This window comes from Coturnix japonica, chromosome 1, assembly GCF_001577835.2.
Source record: "Coturnix japonica isolate 7356 chromosome 1, Coturnix japonica 2.1, whole genome shotgun sequence".
Lineage (NCBI taxonomy): Eukaryota > Metazoa > Chordata > Aves > Galliformes > Phasianidae > Coturnix > Coturnix japonica.
The window spans coordinates 167,917,729-167,937,884 of NC_029516.1; the positions used below are offsets into that span (position 1 = coordinate 167,917,729).

A 20,156-nucleotide genomic window follows, 5' to 3' on the forward strand; every position below is an offset into this window, starting at 1 on the left:
TCAGATTGCTCTTCACTCTCATTTGACAGTAGCACAGCTATATTTATTAAATAAGCTTAATTAAGTTACACCTGTTCTGTACCAGTGGACATCCCTCATTTAAATGCTAATCTCAGAATATCTCGTTGTTGTTTTCAGTCTGTCCATCTCAGTGGAATTTAAAATCCTTGTAGTATTTTCATCATTAGGAATAGGTACACATTCTGGAAAATACAGAGCTCTCAAAGATATACTCCCCTTGTATTGGAATAATGTCATCAAAATGTTAGACCCCATTCAGCAGTCTTTCTCTGGTAAAAATTTCTTGTTTTTCAGAGATTTTCTTTTTCAGAAAGAATGACTGCTGACATGGAACCGTGTGGTTAGATCATGGGTTAAATATGGTGTTGTATTAAAGTTGGATTCTTTGCATGAGTTGAGTTGAGGATTTCATCTGTTGTTTAAAATGGCATACTATAGTGATGCTCATTATTAAAAAAAAATGTTGTTTGAATGAAAACTTCTAAATTTAATAGCTATGGAAAGTATATCTCTGGTACTGAGTCTCATATTCAGTTATTGTACCTTTTATTTCAGTTAAATACACAATTCTACTTGATAAATTGCAGTTGATGTAATTTTTACATGTATATTAAATGTGTAACATTAGAATTGGCAATTTCCACTCCATTTCCACAATGTATTACATGCACGCGCATAAATATATATATAACACACATATATATAATACCAGACCTGGCAATTTCTATTCATGCTGAATTCTTTACACTTTAAAGTACAGTGATGCCCTTCAGCATAACTGCTGGAAGATCGTGTATGGATTTTAATTATTTTAAGATATGAGATTTTAAGATACGAATTTATTACTGGATTTATGACTTTCATTTTTCTGTTACTACAAATGTATTTCAGTTGAACCTTGGCTATGCTAGAAAAAAAATGGCTGTTTTATAGCATCATAAGGATTTGTGTCTGCGTTTGTGAGTGAGAGTCTTCTTGCCCAGTGTAAGCAGGGGACAGTCATTTCCTTGTCTTTTTAGGTCACAGAACATGTCTTGGGCTGCAGCACTGCTTAGAAAGCGTTTTTTGATTTAATACAATTCCAGTCATGGGACTGTGCTTATAGAGTGTGTATACAATGTCTAAGTTCAGGTTTTTATTTCCTGCTTTTATCTGACCTACTTGTTTTTACTAAGCAAGTTGGAAAACTACTACTGCTCCTTTTTTTCGCTGATGGTAATCCCAGGATTACTCCTCTTGGTTAGTACAGGAACATGGAGCTAAGAGCCCTAACGAGAGCTTTTGGGTGCTGAATTACAATGCAGTATTGCCTGCAGCAGATCTGGGGGAAGACTACAGCTTTCTCCCTTTCACCATTGTCCTCTTTGGGTGCTTAAAAGAGAAATGAGCAGTTCAGGCTTACCACTTCAGCAAAGACTAAGTAGAAATGGAAACGAAGGGGTGATTCGGCCTGAAGGAGTCATGCTGATGTTTTACTAGTCCCTTTTAGAGGTTATGTAATATTTGCAGTTTAGCTCACTCTCTTACATAACGCCAGGGTGGAGGAAAACTCTGGGAGACTGCACAAAAGGTCCTGAACCCACTTCTATTGCGTTCTTGTAAAGCTCCCATGTATTTCAGTCAGTGCCAGAGGGAGCTGTGAATTTTAACTGGGTGAACATAAAGATGTGGGCATTGTTCAGAAATGTGTGCAGTGGTGTTTGTTTTCTTTTCCCCTTTGTCGACTGAAAACATTCCTCCCCATGCTGATGGAAGGAATGAGCAGGAGTAATTGGTTCAGAATGCACACAGGAATTTGGAGGAGCAAAAGTCATGTTGCTCTGAACTCAGAGCTGCCAGTCTAGCTTCGTTTCTACCAAGTGACTTGGTTCTGCTGTCACAGACTTCATGTGACAGAAACATACAGTGGTTAGAAAAGACCTGTGGGTCCATCTGTTCCAACACCCAGCGCAGGGTGCCCAGGGCCATTTCCAAGTCACTTGTGGAGGTCCAAGATCTCCAAGGAGGAGACTCCATGGCTTCTGGGGGCAACCTGTCACAGTGCTCTGCTACCTGCACAGCACAGAAGTGCTTCCTGGTGTTCAGAGGGAACCTCCTGTGTTCCAACCTGTTCCCGCTGGCTCTTGTCCAGGCACTGGACACCACCAAGAGACTTGCTCCGTCCAATTTTCATGCTGTCTTCAGGTATTCATGGACTTGGGTGAGATCCCCCCCTAAGCCTCCTCATCCCCAGGCTGAGCAGTCCCAGCTCTCTCATCCCCTCCTCACAGAAAAGGTGTGGTGTTTTGGTGATCCTTTATTGGACTAGCTGTAATGACTATGTTGAGAAGTACTGTTCTGTAGCTGAAGATTTGCTCTGTGAAACAGCGTAATTGAGCTCTTCAGATCTGTTGTAGTTTGCATGGGAATATATAGGAGGCATTACTTCTGGACAAGCCTTCGTAGAATATGAGTTTCAGGAAATTCTCCCTTTTCTTTTGAGCACATAGGGTTCAATTTCTCTAATTTCATTATGGTTTCTCTTAATTATAGCCTGTATGAAGAAGAAAACTAAGGTTTGCGACTTACTGTAGCATTAGTTTTCTTTCCACTCCCCCATTCCCATCTTAGACCTTCCACTTTGAATTGAGGTCCCTGTCTTTCCAGAAACTTAACCACAAACTTACTGCAACTCTTGATTAGTTGCAGTAGCACACAAAAAAAGTGATACCAAACCATAACTGCATTCATCCTTTTTTCCTTTTTTTTTTTTTTTTTTTTTTTTTGCTAATAAGTAACTGAAGAAGTAGTGTCTCTAGAAAAATAAGGTGATGCTCTTGTATGTTTTTGAAATTGCTTCTTGCATTGGCACAGAAAGTTGGCAGTAAGTCCTGTAGAAATAGCTTTGTGTTTTGTAGATGTTAAGTCAGAAGATGTGCTGGATACTTTCATGTGGTCTCTGCTGCAAAGTCAGTGCAAGCCACAAACACTTACAAGCCTCAGTTTTGACAGCTTAGCTACTGAGTCTGATATCTACACCCAGCACCCTCATATAACAAGAATCTTGTTTTATCAGCATTGAATTATTCTGACAAAAGAAGGTAGAAAACAATTACATCAGTTCAGATTGAACTCAGATTGTGACAGACCATGAGGTAAGGACATAACCAGAAACTGAATTCTTCTGGATTTTTGGATGGCTGATATCTGAGATTGGGTGAAATCTTCTGCTCTGCAAAAAGCATCTATGAATACATGTTCAAAAGACTGCCTCTTTCATTTATAACAGTTGTTTGTGTCTTAAATGATTTTTTTCAGGTATTCTGACATTTCTCCATAACAAGATACCTGAAGTCTTACTTCAGCACTCAGGAAATGAGAAGTCAGAGTATTATTAGTTGCATGTAGATACTGAGACAATGCTTCCCATAGAATGATAAAATGTGGTGGAGTCCAACTCTGGGCTCCACGCTGAATCAAAACCCAACGTCTGGGAGCAATATCCCAATGCTCCCTGAGCTCCAGCAGCTCAGGATTGTGCCCACTGCCCTGTGCAGGCTGTTCCCTGTCCACCACCCCCTGGTGCAGACCCTTTCCCTCACCCCCCAGCTACCCCTCCCCTGACAGCTCCATGCCGTTCCCTCAGGCCTAGTTTCAACAAAAACTAGTTTGATCTGTATCCAAATTAAAATTGTAAAGTAATAAAATTAGTGAAACCTAGACAGAGAAACTCCTAAACCCATTAATCATCTCACAGTAAACAGGAGAATTAGCTGAAGGAGGTGTTCAGGACAAATTATCTTAAGCTGCCTACATGTCTTCAGGTTATTGCTTATTTGCATGTTTCCTACCTTATAAGGTTTTTTTCTTTTATTTTTCCTCTGTAGATTGACTTTTCCTTTTTCCCTTCCAGTCTGTTTTAATCCAGATACTAAGTGCATTTAGGCCTGATAGGATTACAAGGTGATGGCTGTGATCTGTGCATTTAGTTTGGAGCCTGATGCCTTGTCAGAAAGGTCTCAGCAAATAATACATAAGTATAAATGACAGTGTCACAATGAATAACATATTTGTTATTATAAAAGAAAAACAGGGTTTTGAAGAGCAAGTTTATCTCTGTCCCTGGATAATGAGAGTTCACCACTGACAGTCTATGGAGCTGATGTAGAAATACATACAAAAACTAGAGAAATAAACACTACTACAGGAAAGGCCCGGGGGCACGAATCTTAAATACTTCATCCAAAAAATGGAGAAGTTTGCCAAAGTAAAAAGGATGTAAGGACATAAAGAACTAAGTTCATACTGACAGATAAATACAACAAAAACATTCTAGCGTGATGACATTCTAGTAAACTTTGTTAAATACCTCATGCAAATGGTTATGAAACTTGGCTTTATAAAATGATTCATGGAACATTTAGGGAAATGCAGATATTATGAAGTATCTTGCTGGCAAACTGAAGAAATCCCTGGAGCATGTCTGCTCTTCATAGAAGTAGAGTCTAGCAGCTGTTCGACAAAGAATTTAAGTAAAACAAAAATAGAATAGTTTAATCTTTCAGATGCCTTTAGAGCACTTCCTTAGACATGTTTATCTGGTTTGGTTTCACATTGGGCTTTATAGTTCTGGGGACTGCATAAAAACCATAAGTAAAGCTCTGTTTTCATTTAAACTTACAAATCTTTTTCTTTTGGATAAAGGTATCACAGAAGTTGTTATTTTCAAGTTTGCTAAATCCTATGTTCTCCTTCTGCAGATATTTTAAACAGAAGGTGTCATATTCAGACGTTTTTTTCTGATATTATAAAAGCAAGTTTATAGTATATGATAAATTTTCTCTGGCTGTAGCAGAGGAGGGTTTTTTCTCCCATCAGAAGCAGTGTTTCTAGGTTAGGTTAGAGAAAAGCCTAGGAAGTGAAAGAGAAAATTTAAGTTTCTAAGCCTTAGTACAGTTAATACATTAAGAAAGTATTAAAGAAATCACTTTCTCCTGCTGTCTTAAAATTAAGAGCCTGCCTGCAGTAAGTGCTTAGGGATGATGGAGACAGAGCCTGATGTGCCATTCTGTTCCCTTGGCTGTGCATTTGTCAACTCAAGGCAGTGCTGCTCAACCATGAGTTTATATTCCTACATAGGACTCAAAGAGCAATCCTGGGTTGAAATACAGTTCTGCTTGCCTTCTGCTCCATCAGGGACAAATGTTTGCAACCTGAGCATCCCATAAAGTTGTGGTTTGTTTTTCCTATTAGCTAGCAACTTGAAATGCATAATATGGGCTGAATGTAAAGAGTTGGTGTGTTTTGAGAAATGTAATGTATCCACTGGGATTGGAAGGCTAGTCTGCAGGTTTTTTTGTCTTGGTTAAGTTACAGAGGCAAAAACAAAAGACTCACTAGTCTGTAAGTGTAGCTTAGTAGTGCATCGATACTGCAAACATTTCATGGGTGAGGCTGTTGCAGACTTACTAGAAATCAGTCTGGGCATATTAATTACTTAATATTAACAACATTTTCTGAAATGCATAATGAAAACTGCTAGTTGTCTCAGACCTATGATACCTCTAGTGTCTGTTTGAATTTCCACTGTCTCTTTTGACCTTTCACAGCCACCAAGGCTGAGCACCTCTGAAATCTGGCATTTGCTATTCAAAAACAGGGGACATTTAACATTAACAAGAGTTTTACATTTTCAATTACTGGTCTGCTTACAGTCTGAAGATGTGTATTATGCTAAAAATCCATGGGTTTCCCTGGTGTAAGAGTGACATGAAGGAATGAATGTTCATAGGCTGACACTTGAAAAAAGAAAAAAAACCTGTTGTTTTGAATACTGAGAGTAATTTCACAACAGAAGACTGCAGGGAATGAAGTAGCAAATACTCAGTTGTAGGCCCACAGGATTTAGTGGGTGTGGGTTTGTGGTTTGTTACAGACAGTGTTAGACCTCAGATGACCAGAATGATCCTCCTTGCTGCTGCAGCTGGCCAGTGATGCATCCCAAACATCCCACAATATTTTGGTGTGTTTTTTTCCACTAGCTAGACTGCAGGTGTTTGGAGTTGGACAGCGAGTAGTGTAAAGGAATGGAAAGTGAAAGGGAAAAGTGCTTGGGATATGTTTCTGCAGCTGGGCTGATTGCTAAGAGTCAGATCCACAATAGGAGGGCTCTGGCTGAAGCAGAGAGTATTGAAAACATGGTGGTCCTGTCTTGATCATCCAGACACCCCTGATGCTTAAATTATATTCCATGGTTAGAATTTTCCCACAGTCAGAGATGTGCTGCTGTCTGCCAGTTAAATTTGGATAGCTATGTGGCTCTCTAACAGGGAAGGCTCTTAGACAAAATCTGATTTGTAGTATAACTTGAAGCAGACAAATTAACAGAGCCTTTCTGAGATTTTCCTCACCTCTGCGGCAGNGCTCCACAGATCAACCTTTTTTCCCTTTGAAATTTGCTTCATATGGGATGCGTTAGTTAAAAAAGGGGTAGCCCAGTGTTACAGCATTCACCTCCTATGAGTCAGTCTGAAGTCTAGCTACTACTTCTTGGCTACCTTTATATAGCATGCCTGTGTTTGTCATCACTCCTCTTCATTTTGTAATGTCAGAATGAATCATTTTAGGAATGTTTATACCAGTTTTATATGAAACCAGACAAACTACAGCTTACGATCTTACTGAGATTATGAAGTTCACATGCTCTTGTCAGTTGACAGTTCAAAAACCTTTTTTTTTTTTTTTTTTTTTTTCCCTTCCCCAGTGTGGGAGGGAGAATAGGTTGGTTGTGTGTAGTTCTTTCTGTTTTTCTTCCAGTCCTGCCTCTTTTCCAGCTATGCTGTCTTTTGTATGTTTTCCTTGATCTGTGCAAGGATTTCTCTTGAGTCTGGAGCAAGGATAGGCTGATGGAGCAGGGGTTGGCAGCACAGCTGGTTCCCCCTGGCAGGCTGTCACAGACATGAAAGCAGACCAGGGACTTATCAGTGTTTGCAGGCCCTGCCAGATTATCTGCAAACTCCTACATTAGAATCAACTTTTTCAATAAGTGAAAACCTCCTTTGAAGCAGTTTACCTTTATTTGAACAAATACTGCAAACATTTTATAGGTCTTGAAAATGGACAAGATGAGGTTTTTCTTTGCTCTTCCAGCTGTGGCGTAGATCTTAGTAGCTCTGAGAATAATTCAGGCCACCTGCTACAGCACCAAAGACAGAAGTTGGTGTTTGCCGTGTTGCATCAGTTTGAGAGCAGTGTCTCCAGCACTGTTAAGCCTGTAGGTAAGTTCAACTGTACAGGAGCGTCTCATGTGCTTTATTCACACAGTCACACGGGGGTACATAACTTGGACCTCCTTTCCCCTTCCATTTTTTCTTTTAATTTGCAGTGTAATTCTCATGTATCTGTCACACCTTCCACAACAGCTCTGTTACTAAAAATAAATAACGTCTCTTCACAGTTCTTATGGACAAAGGTAGAGATGAACAGAAGAACTAGAAAATATCAGGAATTAAGTATGTATTTTCTTGGTAGTTTGCTCTTAACGCCTCTGCCAACACCTCAAAGTCTAAAAGAAAATTTTAAAATATTTCAGTGGTATTTAGAATCATTATTGTTTCAATAAGATGTGACCTCATTCTTGTTCTGGGTAGAATTCCTGACTGGTAATAAGTGATAGGTGAATAGGTGATATCTGGGTGTTGGAGGCTGGAAACACAGTTGCTGACAAGACAGGCTTCACTTCCTATATGTTGTACTCTCATATGCCTAGATTTTCCATTCCTTGTCAATGCCAAGAGAGTTTTATACCGATATAAAGTGGGTGTTAATCATTACCACTGTGAGCTCACAGTAATCAGTCCCCTCACTTTGTATAAAAAGCAAGGCATAGAGGAAAGTAGAGAATTGCATTCAGTCTATAAAACTTATAAAATATATTTCAACTGTATATTAATCTAGTGCTGAGGTAAACATTAATTACTTACATTATTAAGTTATAGATGTATTTTTAATTAATATTTTATTTCGGCATAGACATAAATACCAGAGCTATAACCAGTGGTAAGTGTAATTCAGTTGCTGCTCCAGAGGGTGTTCTTAATTCCTGATGTGATAATTTGTGTTTCTATTATGATCAGCATTTTAAAAAAAGGAAGAAAAAATACTGGAATGTGTTTTCTGTATCTATATTCCAGAAGTTCTGTGCCCAAAATGCTATCCTCATTGCTCAGAATGTGAAAATACATGAAAAAAAAATTTTTAAAAAAAAAATAGAAATAAAATATATATTACAAACTTTCCCACTTGTGATTAGCAACTCTGTGAAAACCTTCCATGCTAAGAACATTGTATTCTCCAGGGGTGTAAATATGCACAGGTCTATTAAATTTCACAGAATTCCTTTGGTCTTCACTTTTTTTGGAGGATGGCCAAATGCAAGCAGACAACCTGATTAGCAAAGACGTTCCTACCTGTGAGAGCTTTCACTTCTTGAAGATACAGATAGCTCGGGGTTAGAGTGAGATTAACGTAGCTTCATGTAATTACACCTATCTGCCACAGTTAATTTGTGTACTGTGGCATTTTAATCAAATGAGTGTATCAAATGAGGTTCATTACAGCTCTTCAAATTGAAGAAAGAACCACTGTGCAACTTGTGACATTCCGTTTAATAATGTCCAGTGTCCATTCTTATTGCAAGTTATTGATTTTTCCAGTTTGGAAAACATTATTTAAGGAAAATAAATTGTGAGAATGATGTGTTTCAGTTTTTATTTCTTATTATGTCGGGATTGTCTAATGTGTCATTGATAAACATATTAAAGAGTACCTGTCCAAAGACTAGTGAGGGATGTCACTCATCACTGGCCTCACCTGGTCATTCAGCTGTTTACCGTAACCCTCCAGCTACAACCATCCATCCAATTTTTATTCCCTGAATAGTCCATCCTTCCGATCCATATCTCCAATTTGGAGATAAGGATGTGGCGTGGGACCATGTCAAAGGCCACTCTGATCACTCTGAACCTTCTTTTTATTCTTTTTTCTGGACTAAACACACATTTTCTTGGATCTCTCTTTTTATGTCTGATTCTGTAACCAAATAATCTTGGTGGCTCTTTGCTGGACCATCTGCACTTTTTCTTTCTCTTGAATGTGGGGAATTTAACACTGTGTTGCCCACATGATGGGTGTGTTTCTTCTGGTAAGATTTAGTAGCACAATAAGATTTTCTAGAACTCACCAACAAACCCTGATGCCTAGTTATAGGTATCAAAATAGGATTCCTAGAGACTAAAGATATATAAATGCCGTTTTTAATGTAGAAAGGAGTTCGTCCCAAGGTTAACATAAAGTGTAATGGATTTGAACCTATTTTGGCTAGAGTCAAGAGTTGTTCAGCCGCTATCTGTAATGGAATGAGGGAGTGACAGACAGTTTTATAGAAGTGCCAAGCTGGGATTTTTCATGTTTGTACTAAGAAAACCAGTCAGTCTCCTGTGAAACACAGAGAGCCGCAGGACAACCCAGAATGAAAAATCAACTCTGTCAAAGGCTCCTACAAAAGTCCCCAGGAAAACCAATATTTTTGTGGCTTGAATGCTTCTTTCTAGCTGAGAGGAGATATATCTATTTTTATGTTGAGAATTGCTCTTATGTTTTTCTTCTGGAGGACAGTGCAAATTGCCATAGCAAATATAGACCTTGTTATAGCAAATATAGACCTTGTTATATGACATTTGTCTGCGACCTTACCTTAATACTGTATTGTTGAAAGCTAAGACTTGCCTAAATAAGTATCCATACTAAATGTTTGTAGGAAAACTTGAAAGCTGACAGCAAATCTTAGTAGTAATCAGTACTCTTAAAAAAGAATGGTCTTCCTCTTCAGGAAGATTGAATGACTAGTGGGGGCTTTTTAATCCTTGGTCTAGGTTAGGCAAGATGTAGAGAATACTAAAATATTACCTACTTCTTTTCTGCTCTATAAGGAGGAGTTTGAATGGATCCTCAAGCCCTGAGGCCAGTGGTTTCCCACTCCAGTTTTATCTGAGACTGATTTAATGTTGGAAATGGTTGGAAAAATGTCCTCACAAACTTGGCTTCAGTGCTTGGCTTCCCTGAGCTTCTTTTATTTATAATGCAGATATGTTCCATGCGTTTCAGCTTTCTCTTGGTGTTTGTATTTGTCTGTAGCAGGAGGAAACAGAGATAAAGTGTCATTGATTGGGTGTTGAATTCATGATGGACCTTAGATCAGTCGTTAGCAGATTCTAGGGAAGATTCTAGGGAAGATACAGTAGTAGTGTCTTTCGTCAAAGCGAAATTAATAGTGTTGATTTATAGAAGGAAAGTGAAGAATCTTTGAGGAGTAACGCTTGTCCTGTTCATGTGTGAAATCATTTGGTGTCTCAGAAGAAATTGTCCAGCCACCAAGTTTGAGCTCTCCCTGTGGCTAACAAGGAGTCAAACTGAGGTGACTCCTTAGACCTTTGACGTGGCATGACTGGAAGTTTCCAGATATCATGGCCTAAATAAGATTGTAAATAACAATTCCTTTGTTGATAGTTACATTTAAGTATCCCTGACATGGTGCAAAGTGAGAGCATAGTGTCTGCAAAGTGATTTTATTGTGTGTTGTGCAATCTGATGTTCTTCCTTTGCAGGCTCTAAGCTCTTGTAAAGGGCATCAAAAGCTCAGTTTTAGTATAAAATAAAGCAACAGCTTTTGTGTGAAAATGATCAGCTTGAAATTAGGAGCCCTGGCACTGAAAAAAACCAGAAATCTCTAAATGGAAAGATGTTTCCTTAAATGCCTTGATTTAGGGGTGTTGGGGCAGTTCCTGATGTTGAATGGTAAGGGTAGGAGGGGGATGTACTTTTGTGCTGCTCTATCCTTGATTGTTATCATTGCTGAGTAATGCTTAGGGAAGTGGTTGTTCCAAGTTGTACCTCCAGGTAAGCAGGTGAAAGGGTTAAGATTGAGTGGAAGAACCATACTGGTGCTAGACCTGTTTTATAAAGGGAGTAGCTGCTGATAGGGCTCCTCAGGAATGACCTATTTACAACAGATTCTGTCTTAACAACTGTATTTTGAATGCATTTATTTTTTTGTTGTTGTTGTTTACTTTCTCATTACTTGGAATTGGTCCTTAATATATTTAATATTTTTAGTGCCCTACAGATTCCAAAGCAACGTTTGGGGTCCACCTTAAAGTAGTAGGAGACTGGACAGGTACGTAGAAAAACAATTCCTTTCAGAGACCAATATCTTTATTCAAACTTTCTGGCTTCAGCATAGTTCTGCTCAATCACAGCACACTTTCAGTAGAGAACATTTATGCTTGTTTTCTCAAAGATGTTCTTATTACATTCTTGATGCACCTTTGCTTTATTGAGATGTGAATTTCTCCAGATAGCATGTTTCTCCAACTACTAACAGATGTTCTGATCACAGTTTAATGATTTGCAGTCATCCTCAAGCTTCTGCCTCTTTTTCCTAGTTTTTTGCTAGCCTGCTGCCCTTGTACAGTGCCTCTGTACATAGCAGAGACTGCTGAAATGTGCAGCTCTCAGATAAGAGGATTTTAATGCCAGTGATTTGAATGGCTGCCAGGTTAATTAACACCCATGGAACAGTGAGATTACAGGTTGCTTTCATGTTCTTCCATGCTCTTCCATTGCTCTCTGAATGTCCTCCAGACCAAAGGTGTAAACCGAGATTCCCTGCAGAGGAAAATGTTAATTTCCTGCTCCCAGTACAGTTGTATACTCAAGTGCTAGTTGTCATCATTGCTTGGCAGCTGACTTTCTTTTTGCTTAGCATAGCATTTCCTTGTAAAGAAGATAAATAAACAACACCATCTTGTTCGTTTCCTACGAAGCAATGTTTTCCGTGTTAATTTGTTTTGGCTCTTGTTTTTTGTGGAATGGAGTCAAACTAAACCCTGAAATGAATTGGACCAGTTCAGGGAAAATAAGTGCATCAGTGTCTGTTCAAGTTACTGGTCCAAGTGTGTACTCAGCTGTGGAAGTATCTGAAACTTTAAAAGGAAAAGGTTGAGAGGGTAATGCCATTTGTACATATAATCACCCCAGTTTTCTGTCCTTTCTTAAAATGCAAGATATTGGTCTGACAATGGCAGAGTATGGGCCTAACTGGTCTTTGTTCTGCCTCAGTATGCTCTTTTTGTACACTCCTCCTACCTGGGTTGGGACAGTACAGTATGAACCCCAAATGGAGTGGAGAAGTGCTAGACAGAGTTTTCCAAGTGAAGAAGTGGCATCTTTGAAGTCGCTCCCTCAGTGCTGTGAATTGCTCTTTAATAATATTCAAATGTTTTTCTTCCAGCTCAGTATCTATATTCTTCATTATGAAGCAGGTCTGCCTAAGCAGGGCTGTAGAAATTGACCTAAGTAGAACACAAAATACTGTTACAATACAAAGAGCATTTGTTGTGGTATAGCTACACAGGGATATCTCCCCCTGGGTCAAATGTGCTGTCAGGAAGCAGGCTGTTTACCCTGCATCTCTACCAAACAGCCCTCTTCTCACTCATTCCCTTAAGCCCTCTAACAATTAATGGTCTCTAATCCTCTGACTGTTCGAGGAGAATACTAAAGATGTACTAAGACATTTGCCATGTTCCTTATAATCTTTCTTAATCATATTTTAATGGTTGCTCCCAGAGACAGGATATTGGGCTGGGAAAGTTTTTATTCAGCATTCTGTCATTTAAGCTCCTCACAACCTATTCCCTCGGCTTTTATCCTATTTATTCAGATTCTCTATGTATCACATTTTCACTTTCCTGACAGTTTATGCATGATACCAAAGAGAGTTAGCAATTTATTTTAGAGATCTCAATTACAGGCTTAAATTAAAGAGATGCAAGAAGAGTGCAGATACGGTGTGAAATACAGGGAAGAATTGGTTCATTTGAGATGTTGCTCTCCTCACTGAGTTCAGTTTCTGCTGCCTGCACCTGAAAGACATACAGAAAGAACTATTGCCTTCCATTAGCTGTAAGGACATGAGCTGGGGCTGAAAGCACAGTGCTGGCAAATCAATTCTGTAAGTTATGTTTCAGGTCAAGTCTCTGACACTGAGTCTCGTGTTTTGAAAATTGAATGGAATACCTTGTGGCCTTAGTGATTGTATTTTGTCAGCTGGGAAAGCAACTGTGTGTCAAGAGGAAAGATAAGGGGTAATAGAATTATCAGCTACTGGTGAGATGTGGCTGTTAAATAATGCCAATTATTGTCCATATCCCAGTGCATGTAACTGTAGATATCCAGTAACTTGGAATCAGCAGCTTCTGAAAAAAAAAACAGTCCCTTGAGAATTATTATTTTTCTTTTTGCATAGAAACAAGTACATAGTGGGTTTTTAAGGCAATATATATAATTATTTGCTTTTTAAAGCCATGATTTGAATATCACAAAATGTGGGACAGAAGAAATAAGGAAGAAAGAACAAATCTTCAGAAATTGTATCTCTAAGACCTTCACAAAGCTAAGAGTAATCCAGATCCACTAAGTGATGTATTTCTTGCTTTATTGAAATCAAATGGAGATGTCTGACCTCAGAACACTTGAGAACCTGCGCTTCTCAGAAGCATTGTGTATATTTCTAATATAAATCTGAGATCTGTCATTTTTTGTCTGTGTTGTGGTAGAATTAGTGGATTTTACACATAGCTCCTACAAACCTGCTGAAGAATGATAATGTAATTATTGCTGTTTCAGACACGTGCTTATGTAAGTCATAGAATCATAGAACAGTTTGAGTTGGAAGGGATCTTTAAAGGTCATCTCGTTAAACCCTTCTGCACTGAACAGGGACATCTGCAGCTCAATCAGGTTGTGCAGAGCCACATCCAGCCTTGAGTGTCTCCAGGGATGGGGTATCCACCACCTCTCTGGGCATCCCTGTACTTACTGTGGGTTTCTGGTGGCTGATGTCTGGTAATGGCAAATGTGAAGCCATGCGGCTTGAACTAGCTCTCATTCTGAGCTACACCAGCATGTCTTACAGTGCAGCTGCCCAGCAGGTAGTGCTGGTGGGTGATGGCTTTAAACCTCTCAGATCACTGGTGTCTCTGCAAGGCTTACTGTATGAATCTGTAATGAGATCTGTAGATGAGCTAATTAGCTGATTTTGCTACTAAACACCTAATCTGTTTTGCTTCTCTCATATCTTTTTGGTTACCTTTTTCTCAGTCAGCTTTGAGAAATTTGGAGCCTTAGTATTTATGAAAGGATTTTAAGTTGTTTTTTCCTCACTTGACTCCTGGTTTGTCCTAGTGTTGTCACCTGTCATGGTGTGTTTCTGCTCTTCTCACTGCTGCCTCAAGTGCCACTTGTTTAGTCTGAAAGCTGACATTCCATCTGACACCTCTGGAGGGAAAAGGAGAGAACCCACAGACTGTGCTTGATGTGTCCAGCCTCTCAAGAGCAGTGAAAACACAGCAATGCAAGACAGTGTGTCTTATTTACTGGCCAGACTTCAGGGTGCTAGACGGAAAGTGGTATTGATGGTGTTGAAATAACAGGCTTTTGAAGCCATGCAACATGTTTTTGTGGGGAAACAAGCAGGCAGCACTCAGAAGTGTTGTGGTGAACTGCATGATTTAAGGCAGTAAAACATTGCCGTTATGCTGCAGGCTGTTTCTGGTAGACATTGAGATGGGATTGTGTTTAAAACACTGCTGCTGTTCTGTGTTCTACAGTCATTTTTGTCTTGTAGTGAAATCATCCTGCTGTTCAGGTGGTTATGATCCTGGAGAATATTTGCAAAAGCTGTCCGCCATTCTAAGCAGCAAGGTATCAATTATGAAAGCCCTATAACAGCACTTTAATACAACCCATTAAATCTGAGACTTCCATGCTCTCAGCTTAGTTAACACTGTGGCAACATGAGATGCTGAGCAAGAACCACAACAGATCTATGGGAGATGCCCCAAAAGTAATGCCTCCTATTTTATTATGTTGGCCCACAGTGTCAGAGGTGGATGCTGATGGTATGGCAGCAGAGGTTGACCCTCCCCACCAGTATTCCACTGCATTTGTATGCTGTGTGACAGATGGCAGCAGAGGAGCAGTCTGACAAAATAGCATCTGACATGGAAGTGTGTATGAAGCAAAGGTGTGTGATTGAGTTCCTCCATGTGCAAAGAATGGCACCCACTGATATTCATAGGTGCTCTCTGAGAATTGCTGGAAGCCAAATAGTGATGGTGATGTGAGAAATAAGTTGTCTGTGAACAGCCATGCACAGCCATACTTCTGAACTTGAGTTTATAGCTTTCTTCATCATCCATGACTATATCAAGGAATTGTGTTTTATAGCTGAGAATTTGCTTTGGGAAACAGTGCTGTTTTGCTCTTTCTACTGTTGTAGTTTCCATGGATGTAAATAAGAAACGTTACTTTTGGAGAGACCTACTTATTTTAGTGTATTGATCTGCAGTACTGTAGAAAACTATGTCTCATCAGAAAACAGGTATCTTATCTTAACTCTTCCTGCTGGAGATGAGGGTAGGCAAGGTCATGAGGTCCTTCAGGTTATGGTTTTTTATCAGATACTATCATAGTCTTTTTTCTTTTTCTTTTTTTTTCTGGAAGATCCAGGTTTGGAACAAGTAATTTCAGGGGAAAGAAAAATATTATTCAGTTGAAAATAACAGTGACACACTGGAACAGGTTGCCCAAGGAGGTTGTGGATGCCCCATCCATGGAGGCATTCAAGGCCAGGCTGGATGTGGCTCTGGGCAGCCTGGTCTGGTGGTTGGTGACCCTGCATGTATCAGAGGGGTTGGAACTGGATGATCACTGTGTTCCTTTTCAACCCAGGCCATTCTAAGATTCTATGATTCTTTTCTCAGAACATGGCAAGTGTATGAAAGCATGGATCTTGTTTAACCCTCTATGAACTAAAATCTCAGCAAGGGAGTACACAACACAGAATTCTTATTTTTAAACAGGAATAATTTGTAATGCAGTTGTTTGACCTGTTGGCAGTAGACTAAGGATTTTTTGACTGCTCTCCGGATGAAAATAAACATGCTTTCTAATTAGCTCTGAAGGAGGCATAACCTAACCTTTGTGGACAGCGAGATTTTGTCATATCTTTGTGGACTATCTTAATTACCCTCATAATACCTTGAAGCTCCTAATATAGAGAAGATCTGAAGTGCACTACACATTGCTGCCCTTAGCTGGTGTGGGAGCTAGCAAAGAAATAGTATTTAGTAATGCAGGGAATAGTTGGAAAGACACTGAAATAGTGGGTCACTCTGACAGTTTCAGCCATATTCCTAGTGGATCTTATTTCACAGGAGGACTGTGAAGCAGAAGGTGATGAGAAGGAATAATAGGACTACAGAGTCTGCCAGCAGGATGTGAAAGGGTTGTCCTGGGGTCACTGTCATTGCTACCAAGGTTCTCTAAAGCTATCCAGTCACTTCTAATGAGCAGTTGCTCACTTCATTTCCTGTTACCTCCAGCTCTGTTTGGGCTTTTCTCATTCCATAGTAACATGAATTTTGTTGTGTTTAGTCATTCCATGGGATTCCTGGCAGGGTGTAAAGGTGTTAATGTTGTGGTAGTGTTGTTCATTCCAGAAAGCTGAAGGCAGAGATGGAAGAGATGTTATTTTTTTCTCTTATGTTTTATGACTGCTGATTCTTATCTTCTCAATGAATCCTACTTATGCTTCTAAGGAAGATTTCAGAATTGAGTGCTTAAAAGGTTTAATTGTGTTTCTTTTACATAATTTGATATTAGTAATAAAAGTAGTACTGTTACATTACTGGGAGGTTAAAATACCTTAACAATATAATTAGCCAAAATGTGCTAGAAAGAATACTAGTTCTATTCTTCAGTGCTATTAGCATTCATTATCTTTTTATTTATGCATGTAAACAGCTCATTAAAGGCAGGATTAGGGGAATGGAGTAAAAGGAAGATAACAGATTCAGTTCACTGGCTGCGTGCTGAAAACCCCTTTTCCCCGGATAAAGAGTTATTGCTGAAAGAACATGTCTGAAGTTTTGACTCCAGCTGAGGATTGTTGAACACTTGAACTGCAGCAGATTGAATACCAAACCCAGTATAATTTATATTGTCTCTGATTTGAGCAGTCAGAACCTTCAGACAGAAGGTTGCCTTGAAGTTTCCTAAGTCCTTTCTTTATACACCTTGTTATGTGTAACTCTGTTACTAAGCTCCTGCTCTGGGGCTCACTAGCATGTAACAACCTATGGGAATTAAATGAATGTAGTGGAAACAGAAAAAAGACAACCCATGCTTCACCTTGAAAATAGAGTTACAGGATAGGAAGGCTCCAAGAGATGTACGTGAGTGGGCTTTTTGCTATAGTAACCTGTGTTTCTTTGCAGTGTTTGATTTGTTGAGAAGATGAAGTTGCTGCTCTAGAGTTGCCAGTTCTTTGGATTCATGCATATGGGGGTCTCATTCTTGTGGTAGTTTCTGTGCAGAGGATCAAAGCTGCTTCAGGCACTTAATATGTGAAGTCTAGCTGGACTTCATGGTTCCTTTGTATGAACACCTTTAACAGATGAGTAATGGTTTCCAGAGGAATGGGAGAGTTGACATAAAAATGCCAGCTTTTCATGCATGTGTTACCCTGAGGCAGTAGCCCACTTGCTTGGATGCCTCTCAGGTTTTGTTGGGCAGTGCCTTCCAGACCAACTTCTTGTTTGTTCTCAGTTCAGTGAAGCTTCTCCCTCAGGGGCAGATGAAAAATACAAACACATTTCAGACTTGAAAATGGGAGCTATCACAATTGTTAGTTAAAATATCTTAAAATTAGCTTGAAGAGGTTTATTTCTGCCACCCTTTCCTAACAGACTGTGATAGTTCTGTAGTTAATTAGGAAAATAGTGTTTCAAATTGGGAATGTCGAAAGAATTGGAATAACTGCTGTAGAAACTGCTGATGTCTGTAAACTCCATAAGCAGAAGGGACAGTTACATATATATTCTCCCAGTTCCTTCATGATGCTTTAGAATTTCGTGGATGAATTTCTATAGAGAAGCTCGCATAAGCCAGAAACTAAATTTGGGATTGAATTAGTCAGCGTATTTTTTAGTTTCAGCCTTTGGATGTCTGCGGGATCTTTCTGTGCGTGAAGTTCAACTCTGTGGTGGCTCCCATGATTTATTGTTTCCATAAAATCACAGAATCATAGAATTGTTTGGGTGGAAGGAACTTTAAAGACCATTTAGTTCCAGCTCCCTACTGTGGGCAGCAAAACCTTGCACAAAATCTGGGCCCCATCCGACTTGGCCTTGAACATTTCCTGGGATGGGGCATCCCAGTTTCTCTGGACAACCTGTTCCAGTGCCAGTTTTTTACTCTCTCAACTTCCAATATTCCTTTGAAATACTGAATTGGACTCACTGTTCAATAGCAGCGTCATCACTGATGTGGGCTGTGGGGATGATATGAAGTGTAGCACTCTGTTAACATACAAATTGCCAACAGTTGTGATTGATGGCCCTCTCAGATGACTGTTTATCATGCTGTCTTGAATTGCTCATTAATCTTTGGTTTCTCCTACCTGTCACCTTATTTCTGCTGATGTCTTATCTAACAACTGGATGGGAAGAGTGAGGGTATTATCATGTGATCTGAATTTGTTCTGTGTTCAGTACAGAAGCACGGTGGTGTGTTTAATGAAACTCTTGACAATATTGCAAATGATACCATGATTTAATAATAGACGAGTCGCATTTTAATATTATCTAAATACCAAATACTGCTTAGCTCCTTATAGGCATGATAGTAATGTTCAAGTTCTGGTAAGGGTTCTTGTATCTAATTTATTCTGTGATCCTTTATAGCTTTTTCCTTTCTCCTTCACTCTAAGGATAAGTACCCCGCTGCTTTTGGCCAGCTGTTTGTCCTCATCCGGAACTCCATACCACATCAAAACAGCAATGATCAGCTTGAAAATCTTTTTGTTCCAAGATGCATTAAAGTCAGTGCTAGTTCTCTTCTGAAGAGGCAGATTAGGCAGATTCAGCTTTGGTTCCCTCTATCCCTTGGCAATCCAGCTTTCCACTGTCACACACATTTCCATGTTGCTCCATCTAGACTTTGACTTTTACATGTGTGTTGATTCATCAAGCAGCAGCTGAAGAGTTTTTCTATGTGGCATACAGCCTGTGATCCAAGAATTTTTGAGGAGTATCTTGTAACCACAACTCTTCTCTATCCCAGACTTCCCCAGGAGGTTTATCCCATTCAATCATAAAGGTTATAAAAAACCTGTCACCACCCAACTATATAATTACCAACGGCGGAAATAAGATTCCTGTGGATAAAAATGAGTGTGACAGCCTCAGAGATATTACTTACCATTCTTCCTTTACCAGCCAAACCTCAGAACATGCACTGAAAGCACTGTCCTGACCCTGGGCCAACATCAGGTTTACATACTTGGCAGTATAGGTGTTTTGGCTTCTGCAGTAAACAGAACAGAAAGGTTTACTTTACAAGGATTATAGCTATGCTTTTTGTACAAGCTTAAACCACGTACTAAGCCACATGCCAAGCAGAGCTCTGTACTGGGCTATGAACTTCGTGTCCCTTTGTGTCAGAAGGGTGCAGAAGAGAGATGTGGGAGCTCATTCCTAGTGGGGTTGGAATGAAACTGCTAATGCCATCCATTTCTTAATAGCACGAACTCCTTCTGTGGCTGTCAGTCCACTGAATCCATTTGTAACTAAAACCTGCTTTTTATCTCTCAGGCTTTGCCAGGGAGCAAAGCAGAAATGCCTTAAACACTGTATAGAGAGTGAGATTCTGCAAAGTAGATATTTACATTTTCTGGTTCATGAGTGAAATTTGAAATGACTCCTGTTACGTGCTGAATGTGACATTCCCAAATGAGACAAATGGCTCAATCATCTAATTATTAACTCATGTGCTTCAAGGAGAGTTTGTAGGAGAGAATTCATAGGCTGGAATTCCCATAGCCAAAATGTAAATAGGATTGCAGTGTTGTGCAGTGGGATGTGCGAAGCAGAGTGTGCGTTCTTGTTCATTAACAACATGCTGGTATGAAAGGCAGTAGGTGAACACAGGATGATGCCTGTATATTTTTCACTGACATTGTAACCCACATTTCT

At 39.5% G+C, this 20,156-nt stretch overlaps 1 protein-coding gene across 3 annotated transcripts in view; it reads left to right on the top strand.

Annotated features, from left to right (window-relative positions):
- Positions 1 to 20,156, top strand: part of NOX4 (NADPH oxidase 4) — a 104,282-nt gene that overhangs the window by 31,922 nt on the left and 52,204 nt on the right. For all 3 annotated transcript variants that reach the window (XM_015852361.1, XM_015852360.1, XM_015852362.2), the window contains one exon: positions 11,173 to 11,233. In XM_015852361.1, the coding sequence (XP_015707847.1) occupies positions 11,173 to 11,233 (61 nt within the window). The remainder of the gene's footprint in view (positions 1 to 11,172; positions 11,234 to 20,156) is intronic.